Here is a 23,414-nt window from a genome sequence, read left to right on the forward strand (position 1 = left end):
CAGGCTTAGGCCCGACTCCGGGAGAAGGACGCCCCTGCCATGCAGAGCCAGTCAGGGATATGGAGGGGGGTGTACCTGGGACGCTGGGTACACCGTTGAGCCCTCTGGAGATGTCGTGGGCTTCTATCAAGGAAACGTCGGTGAAGCAGGATGCCCACCTGATGACCCCAATGACATACCTTACCCTCCTTTTCACCGCTCCACACCGACTGCTACTGTCAAGAGTTTCCTACTAAAGGGATCGATACATCTAGTTCTATTAGCTTTACTACACTGTCGGTTTAAAAGAAAGCTTTATAGGCTTTTTTTTTTTTTTGGTGTGAGGCAGATTGGAAATCCGACAAAATGAACTGCAGAATCTACAATCTCTTTGCAGGCGTGCAGATGTTCCTGTGAGGATTTACTGTAAGCAACGACGCCGAGGCAACAGCAGCGGTGGAGGAAGTATTCAGAGCCTTTACTTTAGTAAAAGCACTAACACCACACTGTAGAAATACTGTGTTACAAGTAAACGTCCCGCATTGAAAATGTTACTTAAGTAAAAGTCTGTAAGTATCATCAGGAAAATGTATTAAAAAGTATTAAAAGTAAAGAAAGTGTAAAGGATCCAACCAGTTGTGTGTTTAATGGTCTGATCATCTCAGCTGGACTTGTAGGCCGTTATATTGTCGGCTAGTTTACTTTAGAATCAAACATCAGATTTTATAAACTACATGTGTTTTGTGTGCAGGAATCTTAACGTGTAAAGTAACTAGTAACTAAAGCTGTAACAGATGAATGTAGTGGAGTAAAAAGTACAATATTTCTCTCTGAAATGTAGCGGAGTAGAAGTAGAAAGTGGCATGAAAAGAAAAAGACTCAAGTAAAGTACAAGTACCTCAACATTTGGACTTAAGTACAGCCCTTGAGTAAATGTACTTAGTTACATTCCACCACTGAACAACAGCTGGCTGGAAATATTGCTGCGTAAATAAGAACATTGCGTTTCGTTCATATATCTGAGAAGGAAACAAAAGAAAGAAGAATTCGCATCAGTAGTCCGACTCGTCCGAAAGCTGTCCCTGCTGCGTCCAGTGCTTCCTCCTCTTCTCCTTCTTCCTCTTCCTCTCGCCCATCAGCATGGCGGCCAGCACCGTTATCACCACGGTGACGGTGATGACGAGCACGGTGACCGTCTCGGCGAGGCACAGCTCCGTGTCCACGTCCGTCAGCCGGTAGTCCCTGAGGACCACCGGCTCGGCGCAGGTCAGGTTGTAGTAGTCGTCCAGGAAGAGCCTCTGAATGCTCCGCAGCTTCCGGAAAACCCTTTGCAGGTCGCAGTCGCAGTTCCACGGGTTCCCCTCCAGCAGGATGTGGGCGCTGTACGCGTGGATGGCGAGGAACGCCTTGAAGTCGACGGTGGACATCCGGTTGTGGGCCAGGTTGAGCAGCGTCACGCTGGCGAGCGGTCTGAAGACGCCCGTCTCTATCTCGCCGATCTGGTTCCCGGCCAGGTTGAGGACCTCCAGGGAGCGCAGCATGGAGAACGTCCCGCTCCGCAGCGACGTCAGCCGGTTGTCCCGGAGGTGGAGCTGCCGCAGGCTGCTCATGGCAGAGAACGATCGCACCTGGATGGTGCGGATGCCGTTGGCGGTCAGGTTTAACCGTTGGAGGGCGTCCAGGTGCAGGAAGCTGCGGCTGTCCAGGCTCGTCAAGCGGTTGTGGGCGAGCTGCAGCTCCTTCAGGGCAGCCAGGCCGGCGGAGAAACCCTCCGTCAGCGCGGAGATGCGGTTCCAGCTCAGATCCAGTTTCTGAAGGAACTCCATGTAGGAGAAGGCGGCGTCCTCCACCACGCTGATGTTGTTGTTCTGCAGCAGCAGGACTCGGAGCTTGCGGGTTTTGGCGAAGGAGTGTTCGGGGACGGCGGAGATTTGGTTGTCAGACAGGTCCAGGAGCTCGGTGTTAGGGGGGACTCTGGCGGGCAGCTGGGCGAAGAGCGCCCGAGAGCAGATGGTGAACTTCAGATCGCCTCGACAGTCGCAGCCTGGCTCACACCAGCTGCTGCGAGACCTGGAGGACGCTTCCGTCACCGCCAAGACGAGAAACAGGAACTCCTTCATGGCGCCAAAGTTCTCTGAAAACAACCACAGACAGGGGTTTAGCCTACTCTGATTGATGCCAAATACTGTATGTCCTATGATTTAACTGTTTACGACTTGATAAAATGGCTAAAAGGTTTATCAGGTGCTACTCCAATATAATTGGCTGATGCAGACATACACAACTCCTGTTAAATTTAATAAATACAACACTAATATCATAGGTGTGATTGGCAAAGGACAAAAAAGCAGGAAAATATACGGCGCACCCATGACGCTGCGACAGCCCCCTCCCCCCCTCATTTAAAAAAAAAAAATAAACCATTAAATGGCACTTTCTGGAGAGTTTTGTGCAAAGAAATGGAGAAATTGAGTCTTACATGATATGTAGGTATTAGGGCATTTAGCATTTACATTACTGTTAATCAGTCATCACTTGATCACACATTGCATTACCTTGTTATAATATAAATAATAATAGTGCCACATGAAGAGACAGTGCAGCATATGACAGTAGCAACAGCTGAGAAGATCTGGGTCTGTGGTGACCAGGTCCACCTCACACAATCTTCCTTCTCCTATTCTCTCTCCTTACTACCACACACACCCACACACACACCCACACCAGCCCACATTACCACGCCCATGCAGCCCCACCCACGGACATTTACGGATTTTTAAACATTTAATGTAACTGGCAAACAATGCTTTCTACTTTTTAAAGAGCACATGTTTATAACAAATTTTATTTATGCCGTTTGTATGCTGTTACTGTCATTCTCTACAGTATGTAGGTATGTATGTTGTCACTATCTGTTCAATTGTCCGTGTTTCTCTCTGTTGACACTGTACATATTAAGTTATAACTCTAACTCTGCAATTTAAATGTTTTTTATGGCTGTCTGTGATTATACTTCAGGGTTTTTCCTTGCTCAGAATTTGTCTTTGTGGGAACACACAAAGCAGGTCTGGGGGTCCTCCCCCAGGAAATTCTGAGGGTAAAAGACTTCAATTCCTGCATTCTGATACATTTTTAGGCACCAATTTATGGTAAAAATGTCAATATTTATTGCAAGGAAATCACAAAATTCTGGTGGCAGGTAACAATTCAAAATACAAAATATAATGGAATATTATTATATTCAGTAGTCCAGTAAGGAGGCTTTCACATCCGGGACATGGGCCGGATACAACAACACTTGACCCTAAAGTCCAGTTGTTTGTTGGATTGACTTAGGCTACTTAATCAGTGATGTTGAATATAGCCTACAGTGTAACGGACCACCACAGTTCATACATACATGTGAACCGCGGATTAATTGCAGAGTTTAATCTACATAGTGTAAAACTACTACGTGAATGGGGCACAGCAGAAAGACGGAGCAGAGGGACGCTGCTTGTTCAGGGTTTTCATGTGTACTCCTATAGGCCTACACTTTGCATCAGGCGTTAAAACCAACTGTACCGAATTAGACCACTATTTAACGCGAGACGTTTTTAACCGCTAATGAAACTGTCTCAATTTAATACTGATGCCGTCAGACGGCCGCGCGGACAGACAGCAGTCGGAGTTCTGGCAGAGCTCTGCGCCCGTCAGCAGCGGCTTCTCACTGTACAGCCGGTCCCCCAGAGCAGCATGATCACCAGGAGGGTCCAGCCTGAACCCTGCAAACAGAGATCCCATTTGAAGGTGACATGATTGATTTTGACTCAACGTCTCAATTTAAGTAACCTCTGATCGGGTCGTAGCAAATTAAGTAGCTACACTAAGTTTAAGATTAGGTGTTGGTCATTCTCAACACCTTTCTACCCCACACTTATCAACTCTGGACTCTGTGCTGCTGCCAGCCTGTGTAACGTACGTTACTCACCATCGATCGACTGTTAGCTTCAGCTGGCTAACGTTAGCTGTCAACCTCCCGACTAGCTAGTGATCTAGCGAGGATTAGCCCTTCAGACCGCAGTGGACTTCAGTGGACTCTCCATCCAATATCCCGACTTCGTCTACCACAACTGCCGGACTCTTTCAAATACATGTACTCCCTGTCTCCGCCGATCACTTGGTAGCGTTGGTCAGCTGTCAGCTTACGCCAGCTAGCTTCTGTTAGCGTCCACCGACTGACGGCTCACCCAGCACATCTTTTCGCTGTAGAGCTCTTTTAGCAATTTTTCCCGGCTCAACACTAAGTTAGTGTGGGCCACTACCTTTCTGCACTGCCGAAAATGGTGCTCCTAAAATATTCCTCACTGCAACTTCTCAACGTCATCTGCTACATCGCTTCAGCTTGCATTGCCAACATGCAACAATATTGTCCCGTTGTCGGCTTCAGCTAAGAAGATAGTTCGCCCCCACATGTCCAAAATTCTTATTCAGATAACCTTCCGCAACGATTGCAGGCTCTTTGGTGAAGCTCTGCTTTGAATGAAGTTACATCGTGACAAATTAATGGACCACTTGCGGAGTGATATGAAGACATGAGTCAGAGTATGTTTACCAATACCCCCGACCTGTGCCTTGCGACACACCCCCCCAAAAAAAAAAAAAAAAAAAAACGGATTTGCATGATTTACGAGAGCTTCATTTTCAGGTCAGAAAAGCCGGATTTCCGGAATTATCCGGAAGAATCACACCCCTGTAATATACCTGACCTTTGTTTTAAATGCAATGAGGCTAAAGGAACATTGATGCACAGTGTCTGGGAGTGTGACAAAATTACCCAAAACCTAACCCTAACTATAACCATTGCCTAATAGACTTCAAGGCAGCGCTGCGACCATTGACTTCAAAGCACCTAACCCTAACCTTAACCCTAACCATAACCATAACCATTGCCTAATCCTAGTGCCTTCCAGGCAGCGCTGCCTGGAAGGAGACGTTGGGGGCTTAAAACACAGATAAACGTCCAAATGCCTCACAGTTGACCGACTTCTAGATATATTTGCCTAAAGCCTCCAAAACACCACAAACAATGAAGTACAAAGATTCTCAGTTCCCACATCACAACAAACATCAACTATGCAGAATTAAAAGACAAAAATATATATATTTTTTTAAATGGCAGAGTTTATGTACATTATGTACACATTATGTTGTCTCAAAAAACAACTGCACCTCCTCCGTTGCTCCTCTGTCACAAGGCGTCCCCCATGGATCGGTGCTTGGTCCTCTACTTTTCACCCTCTACATCCTGCCACTCGAAAAATATCATACGCAAACATGGTCTCCACTTCCACTGCTACGCCGATGATGTCCAGATCTACCTTTCCACCAAATCACCCCGCGCATCCGCCGCCTTGGAGTCATCTTCGACAGCAACTTCCAATGTTATCGTCACATCAACCAAATCACCAGTTCTGCCTATTTCCACCAAAAAATCATTGCCCGTCTCCACCCATCACTCACCTGCTCTGCTGCCGAAACTCTGATACACGCCTTCGTTACTTTCAGAATTGACTACTGTATCCTCTATGGTTTATCTGCAAAAGCCTTAAAGCTACATTATGTAAGAATTTCTATTTCTAAGAGCGAATCGCTCGTATGTATTCTGAATTATTCTGAATGGCAGATTCTACGCTTACGAGAATACTTTGATTAGTTGGTGGAAGTAATTACACGTGAATGAGCACATATTTGTGAAAGAAGAAAGAATCAACTCAAAATAATGACACAATGTAGGTTTAAATAAACTTCAATACATCCAAAACTCTGCTGCCCGTCTCCTCACCCACACCCGCTCCCTTGACCACATCATAGCCTATTTCAGTCTTTACTCAGTTTGGCGCGCTAATGGTTTTAAATGCAAACAGGCTGAAGCAGGTTTTTCTAAAACCATTTTGTATTGCTTGTGAGGCCTGTGTTTTAAACCGTTAAGAAACCCAACCGAAATAAAAGCTTTTAATACACCTGTATTCTCTTCCTCTCCTTGCTCTGGCAAAGAGTGCCTGAAGAAAGTTTGTTATTACTGATCCCTTCTATGGCTTACAATATCTCAAAATTAATCAGAATGTTACTGGAGTAAATGAAGAAACAGAACAGATACAGTAGATGGGATTAGGATTAAAAAAAGATACAAATACAGATACAGATGGCTTTATTTATCCCCAAAGGGCAATTCAGACTCTACAGTCCACTGAAACATTTATATACATTCATATTGCCAGTCTGACAGAGGGAGCACAATAAAAAGGCATATGGGAAAGTGTGAAATCCAGAAGTATACAACAAGAAAAACATTTGAGATAAGAACTGAATAAAGGGACGATAAAGTACGATAAAGCGAGACAAAATAACATTTTAAACAGAGCTACATTTCCCTGTAAGTGACAGAAAACGTCCTCTGTAAAAACTCTGGTTAATAATGCTTAAGGTGTTGTCTTACCGGCAGCTGCTTTCGTGTTCGCCCCGTCTGTTTTCACCTGCTGGCGGTCGTCAACACGCAGCCGGGCGGCAGGTGGAAACATGGACAAGATGGAGGCGAGGGGAGGGGAGGTCGTCACAGCCCGGAGGATCCACACCACAAAGAGACAGAGTGATGGAAAGAGACACACAGAGATGAGAGGCGAGAGGGAAGGGAGAACGCGTCAATTATTCACTAGGCAGCGCCGGGGTGTTTGTGGGAGGGGGTTATAGGACAGAGGCGAGCTTTAAGAGATTGAAGCCAAACTGGGCCACATGGCTGAGAATTAGACGGTCTGAACAGATTTGATAGATTGCAGGGCGGAGGTGGCATTGAACTATTTATAGATCTGTATTTAATCACAAAAGAATGTTAGAATTCTTTTGATCCAGATCTGTGGCAAGAACTCCTTCTTGCCAGGGCGTTTTTTAAAGTGACTATACGTAACTTTGTTTGCAATGTTTCTGAAAGTGTGTAATTTTTCATCTGATGATCATATATGGCTTGTAACAGGAAATTAGACTTACAGTGAAAAGAACGCTATTATTATATAGTTTTTATTAATGCCTTTGCCCGGGTCGGATTTTTCCTGCAAAGTCACAAAGTGATTTATGGCAGGTAGACGGCGCTACAGAACACACATTCTGACGGGTCACAGATTTCTTTTGTAACACCGGAAAAGCCTGTGTTAGTGTTAAGGCCCTGACACATCAACCCAACGGCCGACCGTCGGCAGAAAAGGCAGTTGGACTGATCAGTCGGCTCCCCAAGGTCAAAAAAAGTGCCTCGGAACACACCGAGGCACTTTTACGACTTGAGCGTATGTTCTACGCGTGCGCGAGACGTAATGCGTCTTCATACGGAAATGACGAATGCGTCACGTGGGTCTGGCTTCTCCCGAATTTCAAAGCCGACCAAATGCCGGCTTGTTTGGAATACGATCTCTTATTTTACGAAAGTAGTTCACCAAAACGTGTTTCTGAAAACATTTTAAGCAAGAAATAGGCCATACAGTTGCTGAATCTGTCTGTTTTTTTTTATCGACAAAGGTCAGTTTGAAAGACTTTCGTCAGATTTTGAGAGGCGTTCGTCACGCTCATCCCGCTCGTCATTTCCGTTAAGTGTTTTAACATAAGTACGCTGATTCGCTAGTCAAGGGCTAGCACTCCACCAATCAGATTGGTCATTGAGTCCGACTGCCCACTGGCCGATTCAACAAGTCAAATCGGCCCAAATTAAAGCCGACGCCTCCTCCTCCTCCGACTGATGACGGCACGGAACACACCGAACAGACTCGAGTCACCGACCTCGCCAGAACGTCCGACGGCCGATAATCGGGTTGGTGTGTCAGCACCTTTAGCGTATCCAGTCAGGTAAAAGGTAGCAGGAGATTTCTTTATATAGGCCTAACTGTATTCTAATTCTATTTTAGAATGTATCTGCTGTAGCTAGAGTTGATACTGGGGCCGGGCTGAAGAACAAACAACGGGTGAAACCGAGTAATTGTCTCCATCTGTTGAAAGCCGGACCGAGATTGCAAATGATTCAAAACCGTCCCCGAATTGGACCTCTCAGGTATGTAATATGTCTAATTCATTCATAAAATAACTTAATGCGCAATGTGGTTGTACGCCAGTAGCCTGTATTAACGCGGACGTTTCATTCCTTTTAGTCCGTGTTTGTGTTGGCCTACTATTTCCTTTTTCCCTTGTCCTCCTGTACTTGTGTAAAAGCGTCCTTTGGTTTCATTAAATGCGCTATATTAATCCAAGTTATTATTACGTTGGTTGCTACAACAATCTCTTAATGCTTCGGCTCGTGACACAGCATCCCGGGCTCACGGCAGTTCGTGAAATGGTCACGTAATTTAATCTATTGATTCGTGTACACGGACACGTTTATCTCGCTTTTTTTCCGTGGTGGTCAGCACGTTTTTTTTTTTTAGACTAATGTATTAAGAGCGACTACGGTAGCGAGTAGTATGAAAGGCCGAAAATCTGCGTAGGGAGGTTGGTTGGGGGGGTGGATGGGTCAAACAACAAAGGACTTTCACCCAGGAGACGTTTTCACGTTTCCTTTCCCCGTTCTTCTTTTCCTAAACCCAACCGCCCCGTTGTTGTACCGCGTCCCCCGGAGACCAGGCATCGTGTCCCGCGTGTCACGTTTTTCTAAAACCAACCCAGAATTGATTTTCGGTCCGAGCTAAATAGTCATCGCAACTATATACAGCACTGCAGCAAGTGTGGTAAAATCTGAAGCGTCAAACACATCAATTTCCTGCATTCTGGTGAATGTAATTTAATGTAAATTGATATTGATATTGAATCTAATTTTATTCTTCTCCTGTATTGTTCAAAACTTTCTGCGTATTCAAAACATCACACGTATTTCGGGGTGTTTGTTTTTAGGAATCATGTTCATCTTGTTGAGATCGCTGCAGTCGGCAGTCAGCGAAAACAAGCTACAATGTAAGTAATTGGGCGATTGTGCATCTTCAATTTACGTCCACAAAAGTGCTCGTTTTGCCGCCGACAGGCTCAGATTGGTATTCTAAGTGTGACGGATATCAGAAGCGAGCTGCAGAACCAGCTGTGACATTATTTATTCTCCTCTGTAGGATGAAGCGGGGATGTATTGGATAGATGGTGATGAGGAGCAGACCTGTTGGTCACAGAGAGAAAGATTACACTAATACCGTCCAAATCCCCCGGCCCAGATAAACCACCCCCTGCGGCCGCCGTCCATCCACCTCCGTTAACCGAGGAATCACAGCGTGAAGCCAAGATTGTACCACGGTGAAGAAAAAGAAAAAAGCTTTAAGCTGAGTCATATTCCTCCCAAAGCTGTGAATGTGTTCAAGATATTAGTTATGTTTTTTTATAAGTTACGTCATTCTGCAACAGCTTCTTCCCACAAGCCATCAGCCTCCTGAACTCAAATTAACCCAATAATAGTATTTATGCTGCTGTCAAACTCCTTTTTAGAGTCATATGTTAATGTAAAACTAACCCTCTGTGGCATTTGTATTTTGGTTTTAGTCAAAGGAGAATTCCGGTCAATTTCAACACGTAGCTCTGTTGTTTGTGGTCACGGAGTGCTGTCACTAGCGATCAAAACGAAAATAATCGGTGTTGCCTACACCGAGTTATGCTCCTGCTACAGTTCGCACCCAGGCGGCTAAAACGGGGCAGGTTTTAAACGTACTTTTAGCCTTTTAACATGTTCAAAATGTCATTACAAGTGCCTAGCCATGTGAAGTGATTCCTTCTGAGTGAACTCAGTGAATCTGACTGCAGTAGATGTGAAAGAAATGCATAAAAGTTGTACTAATTCAGCCAGTGCACATACTGTACCTCTGTTTAGTTGCGGTATTCTGGTGAAGTCCACACAAGTCGATTGTGGAATTCATACAATCCAATATTCCAAAACGTATTTTTTCCACCAAAAAACAATGGTAGTATTTATAGGCCAGTGGAACGCAATTTCGTTCGTAAAGTTGAATGACAATAAAAGTGCCTAATGCAGAACAGTGTGACAGTTATACGATTATTATTGCTGTAAAGTAACTCATGACTCCAGTTGTAGTTGAAGTTGAAGGTATTTCCCTCTGAGAATAAGTGTTTTAAGACGCATAACATTTTAAGTAAATGTACCTCAAATCTGTCTTAATATCAGATTTCTGACGATTTATTTCATGCAGGAGCCTTACGTGTAGACATGATGTCATTTGAAGAGGAATATTGACGTTTGTTTTGTTTTTACTGTATGTGCCGTGTTCACCTGTTGGTCCCATTAAAGTCAGTGTTTTATTAACAAAGCCCTCTGCTAACATCATAAAAAATGTATGGTCGTATAATAATACATTAACCTTCAGGGGGAAAAGGCAGCTGTCGCAAATTATTATTATTTTATAATATACGGTGCTGCAGATAATTTGGTCTTTTAACACTTTTGGAAACATGCTGATTCACTTACTTGAGAAGAATGATTGTCTGTCCGCTAAATATGGAGCTACAGCGAGGAGATGGTTAGCTTAGCTTAGCATATAGACTGGTAACAGGGGGAAACAGCTAGCCCTCAGTTTTGCAGTGTGTTTGCTAGCTTGAGTTAGTTTTCAGAGTGTGTTCTCAAAAATTCCTCCTCCAACACAAGCAGTAGCAAAGGCTTACATTATACTAATCATTTTCTGGCGTTGTCGCCTTCTTCAGTATTTTTGCCACCTTCTTTTGACGTTTTTGTCACTTTTTTTTCCACATTTTTTGTGAAGGTTTTTCCACAGGCAAGAAGAAAAAGAAGGTGGCCGGGGTGGTTCAGTGGGTAGAGCAGGCGCACATATACATGGAGGTTTATGCCTCGATGCAGAGGTCCAACGTTCGAGTCCGACCTGTGACGACTTCCTGCATGTCTTCCCCCCTCTCTCTCCCCTTACTCACCTAACATTACCTACATTAAAGGCGGAAAAGCCCCAAAAAAAATCTTAAAAAAAAAAAAAAATCTTAAAAAAAATAATAATAATCCACATCCATGGCGTCCGTGACGTCAGAGGGTTACTGTAAAACTATTTGAGTACAATGTCAAAAATGAATCAAAGTGGTTTCACTGTAAATTTAAGATTACAAATTTGTACTAATGACTCGGAAAAACAGCGGCGGAATAAACATTTTGTGCAAACACAAAAACTATTTTCTTTAACAAGCTTTTACTTTTCGCTCTCACAGTGTAGCAGGAGTAGAAGTCGTGGTAGCAGTTGTAAAAGTGAAAAGCGAATGATTCTCAATAATTATCATCTTATGCATTTCCGGTCAGTTGTTTTCCTCTATGTTGATTTTGTAGTGGCGGCCCGCCACGGCAAAATTTCTGCTGCCACCGTATCAGAAAAAGGGCAGACGCACAATGTAGTTGCGGTTGCCTTTCAAATGATCCTGCCGACATATTGCCGCTGACGTTAAAATTTAACAACAAGTAGAACTATTCAGAGGCTATTGGGTTGTTGTTCGGACAGACCTGCCCCCACTGCTAAAATAAAAATCCTTAAGAAAACACTGTGTGGGTCTCTGCAGACTCGTCAGACAGCTCAGTCAGTGATGGTACAGTAGTGTTTCCTCTCACAGATATTGGGTGTCTGCAGGGATCCAGTTTCAGTGCAGCCTTTTGACTCGACCCGGATGATTGTGCGGCATCTGTCAGCTGCTTCAGTTACCTTCCTATGGTACACCTAACTCGGTTACTGCCAACGTTCCAGCCATCAACATTAACATGTTGCTGGGTGAACGTCTCCGGGAGACGTCAGGAAATAAGACCGACGCATGTGTTTTGTTTTTATTGTAATATTGAATACATATGAGTTACATTTTTCTATCTTCACTATCTTCAATTTCAGTTTCTCTTAATACACTAAAAAAAAAAACAAGAATTATGATTATGTTGATTAATCTATTCGTGAAAATCAAACTCAATATACCATCTCTACTGCTACTGAATTTGACAGTACATTTTTTAAATAAAAGATAAATATTTTCGAAAAATATAACAGATTTGTTTCATGGCACAATTGTTCATTGTCCAATAGAGACAGAGCGCATTTAAGTCCCGCCCCCACCGGAGAGGAAAACAACTCTCCGCTCTCCATTGACTTGTATTTCGTGAAAGTTTCCTCCTCGTCAATTCCGTCTGCTAGCAAATAACAGAAACATGTCTAAAAGCTGCTGTGTGGTGGTATATTCACTACCAACAACGTACAGAACCCAGAACTTTTCCCAAAGTTTTCATAAGCTGCTGCCCCGAAAAACTGAGCTTTTCTTGAGGAATCAGCAGAGAGAATGGGGAGACACTAAGCTAACGTTATGTCGACGTCTTAACTTACAGACATATAGTTAGCCTAAAACATATGGATATTCGTCTTGGTAACAAAATGCTTGCTGCAAAAGTAACGCGAACATATTTTTAGCTTAGTGTTTTTCCCTGTTCTCCCTGCTGATTCCTCACATCCGTTTCCACTTTTGTCTTCATAAAAGTGAGGACTCAGCAGGGAGAATGGGGAGACTGTGGATCCTGACACTAAAGCTAACGTTATGTGCGATGTTTCGTGTGTTAGCTTAACTTACAGACAATACTGCATAGTTAGGCTAAAACTAGTCTATATCGAGGACGTTCCAATTCCGGGATTGCTCCGTTGCCTTGGGCCTCCTTTGTGTTAGCGTTCTAACCTCCGGTGGATTTCTGAGGACTATGGTTAACTGCTCCTCAGATCTCTGCAGGGTAAATCCAGACAGCTAGCTAGACTATCTGTCCAATCGGAGTTTTCTGTTGCAAGACTAAAACTACTTTTGAACGTACACGTTCCACCAAAATAAGTTCCTTCCCGAGGCTATTTTGCAGAGGCTAAGGCTAAAACTGACATTTGGATATTTAACTAGTTAACAAAATGCTTGCTGCAAACGTAACGTTGGACGTAACGTTAGCTTAGTCTCTCCCTATTCTCTTGGCTGATTCCTCACGTCTGTATCCACTTTTGTCTTCATAGAAGCTCAGTTTTTTTCGGGGCGGCAGCCTATAAAAACTTAAGTTCTGGGTTATTTACCCTGTTGGTAGTGAATATCACCACACAGCTGCTTTTAGGTGCTTTTGGCGCTTTTTACCATTTTGTTTTTTGGCGCTTTTTTTGCCGTTTGACAGTACAAACACCACTAACACCAACTTATTGCCACAAGTTCTAGACTTATTTTAAACGTCATTTATAGGAAATTATACCTAAAAAAGTTATTAAAATGATGAATTATTTAGACTAAAAAGGAAGGATAATCACAGAAGGGTATATGTCAACGTTCAGTGAGAATAGTGTTTTCGAAAAATTTTGATTTTATTTTCAAATGCTTAAAAAATTTAATAAAACACCCAAAACTCAATGAAAGTAGAGATCCGATCTTTAGTTATGTGGAATCACCCATGTTATTCTTGGGTAATTAAAATCAGGTAGTTAAAAAGAAACCCATATTTCTGAAATAGACATTTTGAAAACGGGTCAAATTTGACCCAAAGACAGCATATGGGTTAAAGGATGTTAACTTTCTCAGGATTTAAATTCCTTTAATGTGAGTAACATTTCTTGTACAGTATAAAGCAGTGTTTCTCAAATGGGGTTACGTGTCCCCCCTAGAGGTACTTTGGATGACTGCAGGGGGTACATGACATTTTTTGCAAAATGTTTTTCAGTTCCAAGGCTGTAGTTACTTCTACTGTCTACTCGCTTTTTTCGAAGGTTTTGTCGTTTGTATTGACCTATTCTTGCCTTTCTTCCTTACTTTTTTCAACTGTCTTTTTTTCTTCAAAGTTTTTGTCACTTTTTTCAACATTTTTGTCTCTTTTTTCAAAGTATTTTTTCTGCTTTTTTCAAAGTTCTTGTCTCTTTTTTCAAAGTTTTTGTCTCTTTTTTCGAAGTTTGTCGCTTATTTGAATTTTTTGTCACTTTTGTTGCCCTAGTGTTGCCTTCCTTCTTTCTACTGTGTTTTTTTCCAAAGTTTTTATTGCTATTTTCGACCTATTCTTGCCTTACTTCCTTCTTCCTACCGTCTTTTTCCAAGGTTTTCCCTCCTTTCTTCATCAGCATTTAAATGTTTTCCAGGTAAAAGGCTGTTGTTTAGTAAATCTATCGTATTCTTCCTCTTTATATAGACTTTTTTTTTTTCTACCAAAAATGTTTTGCGCTGGTCTGGTACATGGCTTAAAAAAAACTGTTCAAAGGGGGAACATTATTGAAAAAAAGCTTGAGAACCACTGGTAGAAAGAGTACACAGATACTGTCTGTGGTAGCTCCCGGCTGTGTTTTCACTCAGCAGGATTACAGTGAGACAGTGAAGCACATGAAATGAAGGCGCCACTCGTTAATCCCTGTGGACTATAACAGGGATTACCGCCACGTTCTGCTGCTGCAACATTACAGTCCGACTCCATCTCCGTCTCAGGGTTTGCTCATCAAATTGTTCTTTTCCACGTTTAGTGCTTTTAACGCTCCTTCACCCATTTTTAGATATCTCCTTGAATTCTCCATTTAAGGGTATTTGCATGTAACTAATCCACGTGCGTTTCATATCAAAATGTTCAGAAGAAACTCAGCTTTCTGTATGGTGACGCCCCAAAATTGCCCCAGAACAACTCAACGAAAAACAAACCTACACTCAATTGTGTTGGTGCTTGAAATCCGTTTGCATAAGTCTCTTGGGTTCACGAAAAGTAGCTTAATATATCAATGAAATAGTAAATAAATGTTTGAAATGAAATGTTGTAATATCGCTTTGTGAGTAGGAGTGTTGTCAAACATCGCTTGGACTCGTCGGTGCGTCTTTTTGTCCTCAGAGGGTTAAGTTTGAAATATTTCCGTGCTGAAAAATTTTAAATAGTGCTTCAGGTAACAATTATTATCATTATTGTTTTATTTATTTATTTATTTTTATTCTCAAATCATTGATTCATTGTTCTGTCGATAAAATGTCAGAAAAGGTGAAAGATTCCACAGCAACGTCTTCAAAAGCTTTGTTGGAATGGATTTTACATTTAACTTTGACAATTTTCTGCCAATCGACTAACTTTTTTTTTTAGTTTTAATATACTTGAACCATTAAATCTTATCTGTATGTAGCCCCCCCCCCCCCTCCCCTTTATCTTTATAAAAAAAAAAAAATTTAATAATTTTTTTCCCCCTCCTCTCTATCTTCCAGCATTTCTCTTAATTTGTTTATGTACTTGTTTATATTTTTTTTGTCTTTTGGATGTTGTTGCGCCCTAGCTGGTGTGTGTCTGCCTGTGTGTATGGGTCTGTGTTGTCTGTCCCCGTCTGGTTCGGACATGATCTGGGTTGGGTGGGTGGGGGATTTTTTGGGGGGGGGGGAATTGACATGCGGTTTCTCCTTTGCTTCGTTCACCACTGCCTGTGTGATGTATGCCATTTGTTCTGAAAATTAAATAAAAAACAGTTGGAAAAAAATAAATACAAATAAAATATCTTATCTGACCTAAAACCAGCCAGTGTACTTTTAATCGATCCGGTTATCCCTGTTCAATAAAAGATCAATAGACAGATAGGTTTTTGTCTCACCTGAGTGTTGTCTTCAAACTGGCCAGCAGGGGGCGATACAGCGCTGTCTGAAACCAAGAGAGGATTTACAACAAAGGTTAGTTATCTCTCTCTCTCTCTCTCTTTCCATAGCAGCATTAACATTTTCTTCTTTCCAACTTCCACCTTGATATTAGCTCCTCTATCTTCTAGTATTTTAGTTTGTTTTTTTTTATCTTGTGAGTAGTGTTCTTTGATCGTCTCTTTAATGCAGATATTCTTCTCTCAGTTTTTGCTCTTAAATGTATTTACAAAACCACTTTGGAATCAGAGTCAGAATCAGAGTCGAAATGAAGCTGCTTCACACGGCAGCACGGTGACCAGAGAACCTGTAGGTGTGTGTGTGTGTGTGTGAGTCTGTAGGTGTGTCTGTGTGTGTGGGTGTGTGTGTGTGTGTGTGTGTGCGTGTGTGTGTGTACTGTATGTGCCTGTGGGTGTGCGTGCGTGCGTGTGTGTGTGTGCCTGCGTGCGTGCGTGCGTGTGTGACGGATGGAGGTGTTAATGAATGCGACAGTGTGCCGGCTCGTTCACGCCCCTCCCAGGATCCAACATGGCAGCTCCGACTCCGTGACAGGAAGAGCCTTGGCGAGGTCACCGAGGTCAGAGCAACGAGGAGCAGGCCGGCTGGAACAGATGGTCCCTGCCGCTGTCGTGTCTTCAATCAGGTCCTCAGATGTGACAGACCTGGGTGGGGTTTAGCGCTGCAAAGAGATCCATCGATGAGTTGTCAACTATTAAATTATTGGCCAACTATAATGATAATCTATTACTCGATTTGTCACCGTACAAATACTCACATTCCACCTTGTTAAATGTGAATATTTTCTAGTTTCCTCACTCCTCTGTCACAATAAACTGACTATCTTTGAGTGGGCTTCGCTCATTAATGCCAGTAAAGACTGTGATAAACTGGGACTCCTCACCGAGTGTGAACCAATTGCTTTGAATAAACATCATCATCATCATCATTGTCGTAGTGTGAGTGTCAGCGCTGTCATCGCCATCATCACCGTCAACATCATTTAATCTCAGTTCTTTAATCAACAACCGCAACTAGTAGCGCTACTACCAGAGATGCTCACAAGTCTCTGTCTCAAGTCTCTGAGCTAGAGTCCAAGTCTCAAGTCCAAGTCAAGTGTCAAGTCTCTGAGCTAGAGTCCAAGTCAAGTCTCAGGTTTCTGAACTAAAGACCAAGTCAAGTCTCAAGTCTCTGAACTCAAGTCCAAGTCAAGTCTCTGTGCTAGAGTCCAAGTCAAGTCTTCTTTCTTAAAACAAGGTTGATTTCATAAGGTCTTCTAGCTTTTCACAACCTCGGGAGCTCGTGGTCAGTTTACCTCGGGTGGTTTAGACATTCTGGATGATAATCTAAATCCTTATGGAGAAAATGAACAGGATTTTGACTTTACTGCCAATACTAATACTGCCACTGCAAAGACTTTGACAGCTACTGTACCTGCTACTACAATACTTCAGTCCTGTGACCTCTTACGCTCTGATGGACATGAAAACTGCCATCTGCACGAGCAAACTACTTCCTGTTGGACCTCTGATCTGTGTGTGTGTGTGTTTCCAGACAACGCCACAGTCGATAAAGAAAACTCCTCCAGGGTAACTGGGAAAAGTGAGTGTGCGTGTGTTTGAGTGTGAGATTGAGCTTGAAAACACGCACTCACGCACACACACACACACACACAAACACACACACACACACACACACACACACACACACACACACACACAGTCTCCCGTGGTCTCTGGTTGTCAGTGTGGATCCATCAGACCACCAGGGTGGAGGCCGTGACCTCCAAGCCAACACTACTCCACTCATCTTCTCTTCCTCTCTTCCTCACCCAGCTCCTCTCTTTTTCTAGTCCTTTCGTCTAGGGCGCCACGTTTGACTCATACCTCCCAAACGCGATAAAACACGCTCACGTGCAAAATTACATCATTTCACACCCGCAGGTATTACTCTTCGCGCACCGACTCAATAACCGGGAGTCGTGCGGGCAGCTGCGAGCGTGAAACCAAACATAGGGAGAGGGAAAGAACGCCACCTGCGCGTAAAAAAAACTAAACAGAGCAGCCACCACACAGAGAGAGTCTGCTGTGCGAGCGCGGGAGGGCACACACGCTGTCACAGGTGAACTCTGCTTTCCAAGTTGATTTCTGCTCGCTCGAATCAAACTGACTTTTGACATTTTGGGGGCGGAAACCAAGGGAGGCACTGGCCCTCCCATGATTGGTCACTTTCAAGGCGATCTCACCGACGGACCTCCTTAGTGTACCTTGATTGACAGCTAATAAAAGGAATGTACAAGTGTCCGTTCTGTTGTTGGGATATATGTGCGATGCTTTTCAAATGTCCGGAAATCCTTTGTTCCCCACGTTTCTTTCCATCTTTCAGTACTTTTAATCCCCTTTCTTTTCTTCCTGACATTTTCTCTTCTTACTTCTCCGCCCTTTATTCGTTATTATCCCATTGTTGGCCTTTTGGTTTCGTTCCTTTTCTCCTCTTTATTCTCCACTTTTCTCTTCGTCTTTCTCTCCTGCTGTTTCTCGTTTGCATTTGTTTGCCCCCTTCTCCTCCTCTTCGTCTCCTTGAACCCTCCTCTGGTTGTTCCTTCGTTATCTAGGTCAAGGTTGTGTCTCTGCTCTCGAGTGTGGACGACTGGTGAGTACACACACACACACACACACACACACACACACACACACACACACACACACACACACACACACACACACACACACAGAGAGAGAGAGTATTTTTGTCAGCTCAGTGTGTGATCGCCCCTTGAGATGTCAGAGCTTTTAGGTCAGGCAGATCTGTGAGCTTAGGCAGCTTCCTGGAAGAACTGAAAAAATACTTCAATAACAATATCGTCGTATCAAAGTACACACTACAACACTCCATGATTTTCGTGCTGCATTACAAGTACAAAAAAAATACTAATTTCTGATTTGCTAGCAGGTGTCTGTTAAGAGTAGTTCATCAAGACGACTCTAACAGTCAGTGCGTTTACGTGCAATTTAAAAAAAAGGATTGTATTCGGGTTAAGGCAACCGCCATGTAGACGCTTTACCCCAGTTAAAATCTGAGTTCTCATAACTAGGGTTGGGTACCGAACCCGGTACTTTTACCGGTACCGACCAAATCACCTCGGTGTACCGAGTATTGGTTCACGTAAAACCAAACGGTGCCTAATTTCGGTACCTGAGAGTAAGCGCAAGCTTATCTGTCCTCTCTGCATGTTGACAGAGAGCAGAGGTCTGACACACACTACATTACACTTCCTCCGAGACAAGCAGGCACAACGGTGGTTTCTGTGCCCTGGGGATTGACGGACAGGCTGAGGTTGTAAGGCAAGGCAACTTTATTTCTACAGCACCTTGCAGCAACAAGGCAATATTATTTTTGTTTTTGTTTAATTTCTGTCACTGTAAAATATTCTAAATAAATAACATAATGTTCTAAGTAAATAGGTTTGGAATTATTTTTACAACTGAAATATTTTTAATATATTACAGAGGGAAAGTACCGAAAAAAAGTACCGTTGGGTACCGGATCCGAATTCCAGGTACCGGTATCGGTAGTGGTATTGGTTCAGATGCGAAAGGTACCCAACCCTACTCATAACAGAGGTAGAGAACTCCTTCAGTAAAACTCTAGATTGGACAGATAGTCTAGCTAGCTGTCTGGATTTACCCTGCAGAGATCTGAGGAGCAGTTAACCATAGTCATCTGGCCTAAATGAGTGAAATACGGCGGATTTTTCAGTGGCAATGGAGCAATCCCGGAAGTTTGAACATCAAGGATATAGACTTCTGGGGGATTTACTCCATGTATACACCTTAACCGGAGTATGATCGGGTTAAGTGTCTGCGCATGCTCCAACTGCCCCTCCCCACTACCCTGGAGTGGTTTTTGAACCGGAGATAATCCGTCGGCGCTGCGAGTCATAGTTATTGCTATGATACCATACAACAAAAGATCAGTGGCGGGCCATTGATAGCAGATAGTCTGCGGTCTGTCTGTTTTACTCCTAGCCGAGGCAACAGCAGACATCGGGAGATGGCTAAACAGATTGTCCATCTCCGGGGTTGTCAACGCGTCGCTCTGCAAAAAAGTGGAGGGACCCAACAACCCCCGCTGCGGCCGCTAACGTTAGTTCGCTAACACTAACTGATATACGACACAAGAACGGGAACTGTTAGGTTTAGGAAAAGATGGTGGGTGGGGTTACAAAATGTAGGTTTCAGTGACACGCGGGACAAGAACGGGACATCTTGGGTGAAAGTCCTCCTCACGCTTGTTTTCGGCCTTTCATACTACTCGCTACCGTTGTCTCTCTTAATACTATGTCATCTTACAGCGCCACAATGGAGCTGCTGCTCTGCCCGGTGCGTTCCATACAGACGCTAAAGGGGGATTTTTGGTATCCGACGCTGAGAGCCACTGACTAAGGGTCAGTATTTTAGGAGTTGGCAGTGAGAGCGGGTTGGGGACAAAGATGTCAATGACAGGTTTTTATAGGCTGCACAGTTGGGATTTTAATAATGGTATAAGAATTGAAGTGCATGTAAATTTACTGGTTGTTCTCATGCGGATGAGGTAAAACTTGAGCCTGGTGGATTAGAGCGATCAGACAATTTTTGCAAAATACAGATCCGTTCGTGTGCACTCCAGTTTTCTTCTAAACTTTGTCTAAAGTCAACTTTATATTTGGTCTCAAGTCTTGACATTGAAGATGCTTTTTCCTCAAACCAGGTTCAATACTTTCTGGAACTTAAAAATGCACATAAAAATCGTTCGTATTGGTTCTTTTATGTCATGTTATGACAATAAATCTGACTAAATAGACTAAACATGCCACTAATGGTGCATTTTTGAGGATCGTTTTGACCAATTTCCAGCCAAAGTTTTTTTTTTTCAAAGTAGTGGATCAATTTCAACATGATTTGAAAGCAGATTTTGTTATTGCTGTGCTTCCTGCAGCGAGAAGAAACGGGTTTCCTGCAGTTTACAGAAAACAACTTTTGTTGCCATCTTTTGTAAAAAAAAACAACTAAAAGTTTTCTGTTCTTTCAGAGGGAAGCAGTTGTGCGTTTCAGCTCTCGACATCAATATTTAACGACCTCTCCACCTGCCTCATCTGCTGTGGTCGACAAAACAAACGCGCCTGATCCAACCTGTTTTGGCATATTGACATGGAGGGCGCGGTAACGGCAGCCGTGTCACCAACAACACACAAACCAGGGGGTGGTGTGTGTGTGTGTTTGAAGGCCTGAGGAGGGGGGGGGGGGGGGGAAGGTCAACCCGTGTGGGTAAAGGGGCTCAGTGAAGCGTCACACAGAGGGAAAACAGAGAGAAACGTTCCCCTGTCAAACAGAATCATAACAGAAAGTAAACAGAGTCCGATCAGTCTGCAGCTGCTCACACGCTGACGTATTTATGTTTCCATAAGCGGTCAGGTTTTTTGGGGTATTCATCAGTGGTGGAATGTAACCAAGTACATTTATGCAACAACTGTACAAATTTGAGGTAGGGATTCTTTTCTTTTCATGCCACTTTCTACTCCTCGCTACATTTCAGAGAGAAATATTGTACTTTTTACTCCCCTACATTCATCTGTTACAGCTTTAGTTACTAGTTACTTTACATGTTAAGATTCCTGCACACAGAACACATGTAGTTTATAAAATCTGATGTTTTATTCTAAAGTAAACTAGCCGACAATATAACGGCTACAAGTCCAGCTGAAATGATCAGACCATTAAACACACAACTGTTTGGATCCTTTCCTGTTTCCGCTGGTATGGAGTTATTTTCTTGCACGCAGGCAGTGCTAACTTTTGGCCAAGACAAAAGGGCAATGTGGGCCGACGTGAGCCGACGCCACAGTAGGCCTTCGACTTTGACCCCGCGGTCCAAGCCTGCAGGCTGAACGACGACACATGGTAAAAGGTCGGGACATTCAACTGAAGCATCCTACACACACACACACACACACACACACACACACACACACACACAAGGCTTTGTGACCTTTTAGCTCACTACACGTTGACCACCTGCAATTACCGAAAAAAAGGTTTTCAGGAAACTGACCGAACATCTGGGCCAATATTGTCCAGCTGTTAAACCGGACTGATGTGAGGCCGTTTGATTATCTATTCAGGGTTTCCGCCAGGAAAGTGGTTTAGCCCGGTGGGCAAATGTCTCTGGCTGGGGGCCAGTCCCAGACCGATGGCAGCATGAATGTAGAGCCCGATAGTTTCTGTGATAACCGAAAGAAATGGATGGAATCGTGGAATTGAGAATTAAAAAAAAGAGCTATATAACAGATTCCATAGGGACGTACATTTGAGTCAGTGCTTAAAGCTAACTGGAGATTTGAAAATGGGACCACGTCTACGTTTCCAACCGACGTTACGCTACTTTCGTGAACCCAGGACTTTTGTAAACTAATTTTAAAGCACCAACACAATTTGCTTTCCTCAAGAAATTTGAGAAATTTCAAAAAGCGAACATGGATTTTTCAGCTTTCTGACAGCTTAAGGCTCTGACTCGGACTGACTGCTTCCCCAGGTTGGTCAAAAAAGTGCCTCGGAACACACCGAAGCGACGCCGACTTGAGCGTACGTTCTGCGCGCGCAAGACGTAATACGTCTCCATAACAGCATGCGGCGCTAATCTGTATTGTCGCCCAAAAAATGAAAACCTGATTGGACGAACGCGTCACGTGGGTCAGAATACGATCTCATATTTTACGAAGATAGTTCACCGAAACGTGTTTCTGAAAACATTTTAAGCGACGGCCATGCAGTCTTCATTTCAGATCGACAAAGGTCAGTTTAAAAGATTTTTCGTCAGATTTTGAGAGGCGTTCGTCACGCTCATCCCGCTCGTCATTTCCGGGTTAGCGCTCCACCAATCAGATTGGTCACTGAGTCCGACTGCCCGCCTTCCGACCCAGCAAGTCAGGTCGGCCAAAATGAAGGCCGACGGCTCCTCCGACGGACGACGGCACGGAACACACCGAACAAACTCAAGTCACCGACATCGCCAGACTGTCCGACAGCCGATTATCGGCTTGGTGCGTCAGGGCCATTACACAGCGCTCCGCTCAGCCACCAGGGCCTTTCTGTGTTACTCGTGGGCGACGATTGGAGGAAAATCAGGTTTATCTTTGTGTGCGCACCGAACGTGAGCATTTTTCACATTGATTCCTTTTATTTATTCATGTTTTATTGTTTATTTACAGTAATTGTAAAGTGCTACCACAAATAAAGTTCATGTTCATTATGTATGACTGTGTTTTACACATATATGAGGAAGCGCAGGAGGCTCTGTTGTTTTTTTTCTTTTTTTTACTTTTATTGGCATTTCTGTCGCTTTTTCTTAGTCTTGAATCCATGACTTTGTTCATTCATGTTTTATTGTTTATTTAACAGTCATTGTAAAGTGCTACCACAAATAAAGTTCACGTGCATTATTTATGAGTGTGTTTTACCTTTTATATCAGGAAGTGCAGGAGGATCTGTTTGTTGAGCCGGAGGTAATGCACACTGACAGCCCGGCGGGTGGAGACAGGGTTTGTGTAGAGAGAGAGAGAGAGAGAGAGAGGGACACACACACACACACACACACACACACACACACACACACACACACACACACACAGATAGAGAGAGCGAGAGAGAGACAGCTAAAGAGAGAGAGAGACACACACACACACACACACACACACAGAGAAAGAGTAAGATACAGAGATAGAGAGAAACACAGAGAGAGAGAGACAGCTAAAGAGAAAGAGAAAGATACAGAGA

General features: G+C 43.4%; 1 protein-coding gene across 2 annotated transcripts; it reads right to left on the bottom strand.

Moving 5' to 3' along the window:
- Positions 1 to 857: 857 nt before the first annotated feature.
- LOC116053689 (leucine-rich repeat-containing protein 3B) lies at positions 858 to 23,198 on the bottom strand. 2 transcript variants are annotated; one of them, XM_035998449.1, is made up of 4 exons: positions 23,099 to 23,198; positions 15,567 to 15,613; positions 6,458 to 6,536; positions 858 to 2,113 (listed from the first exon to the last, which is right to left on the bottom strand). In XM_035998449.1, the coding sequence occupies exon 4, from the start codon at positions 2,097 to 2,099 to the stop codon at positions 1,032 to 1,034; it is 1,068 nt and encodes a 355-aa protein (XP_035854342.1). In that variant the 5' UTR covers positions 2,100 to 2,113; positions 6,458 to 6,536; positions 15,567 to 15,613; positions 23,099 to 23,198; the 3' UTR covers positions 858 to 1,031. The 2 variants fall into 2 exon arrangements, with proteins under 2 accessions (XP_035854342.1, XP_031160639.1); XM_031304779.2 differs by lacking the exons at positions 15,567 to 15,613; positions 23,099 to 23,198 and having other exon boundaries at positions 6,458 to 6,888.
- Positions 23,199 to 23,414: the final 216 nt, after the last annotated feature.

Source organism: Sander lucioperca, chromosome 24 (assembly GCF_008315115.2).
Source record: "Sander lucioperca isolate FBNREF2018 chromosome 24, SLUC_FBN_1.2, whole genome shotgun sequence".
Classification (NCBI taxonomy): domain Eukaryota; kingdom Metazoa; phylum Chordata; class Actinopteri; order Perciformes; family Percidae; genus Sander; species Sander lucioperca.

Coding starts and splice junctions, on each gene's coding strand:
- LOC116053689 (XM_031304779.2), bottom strand. CDS start 6,539: ATGTTTCCACCTGCCGCCCGGCTGCGTGTTGACGACCGCCAGCAGGTG. Junction 2,114..6,457: donor GAACACGAAAGCAGCTGCCG/GTAAGACAACAC, acceptor GGTTGTTTTCAG/AGAACTTTGGCGCCATGAAG.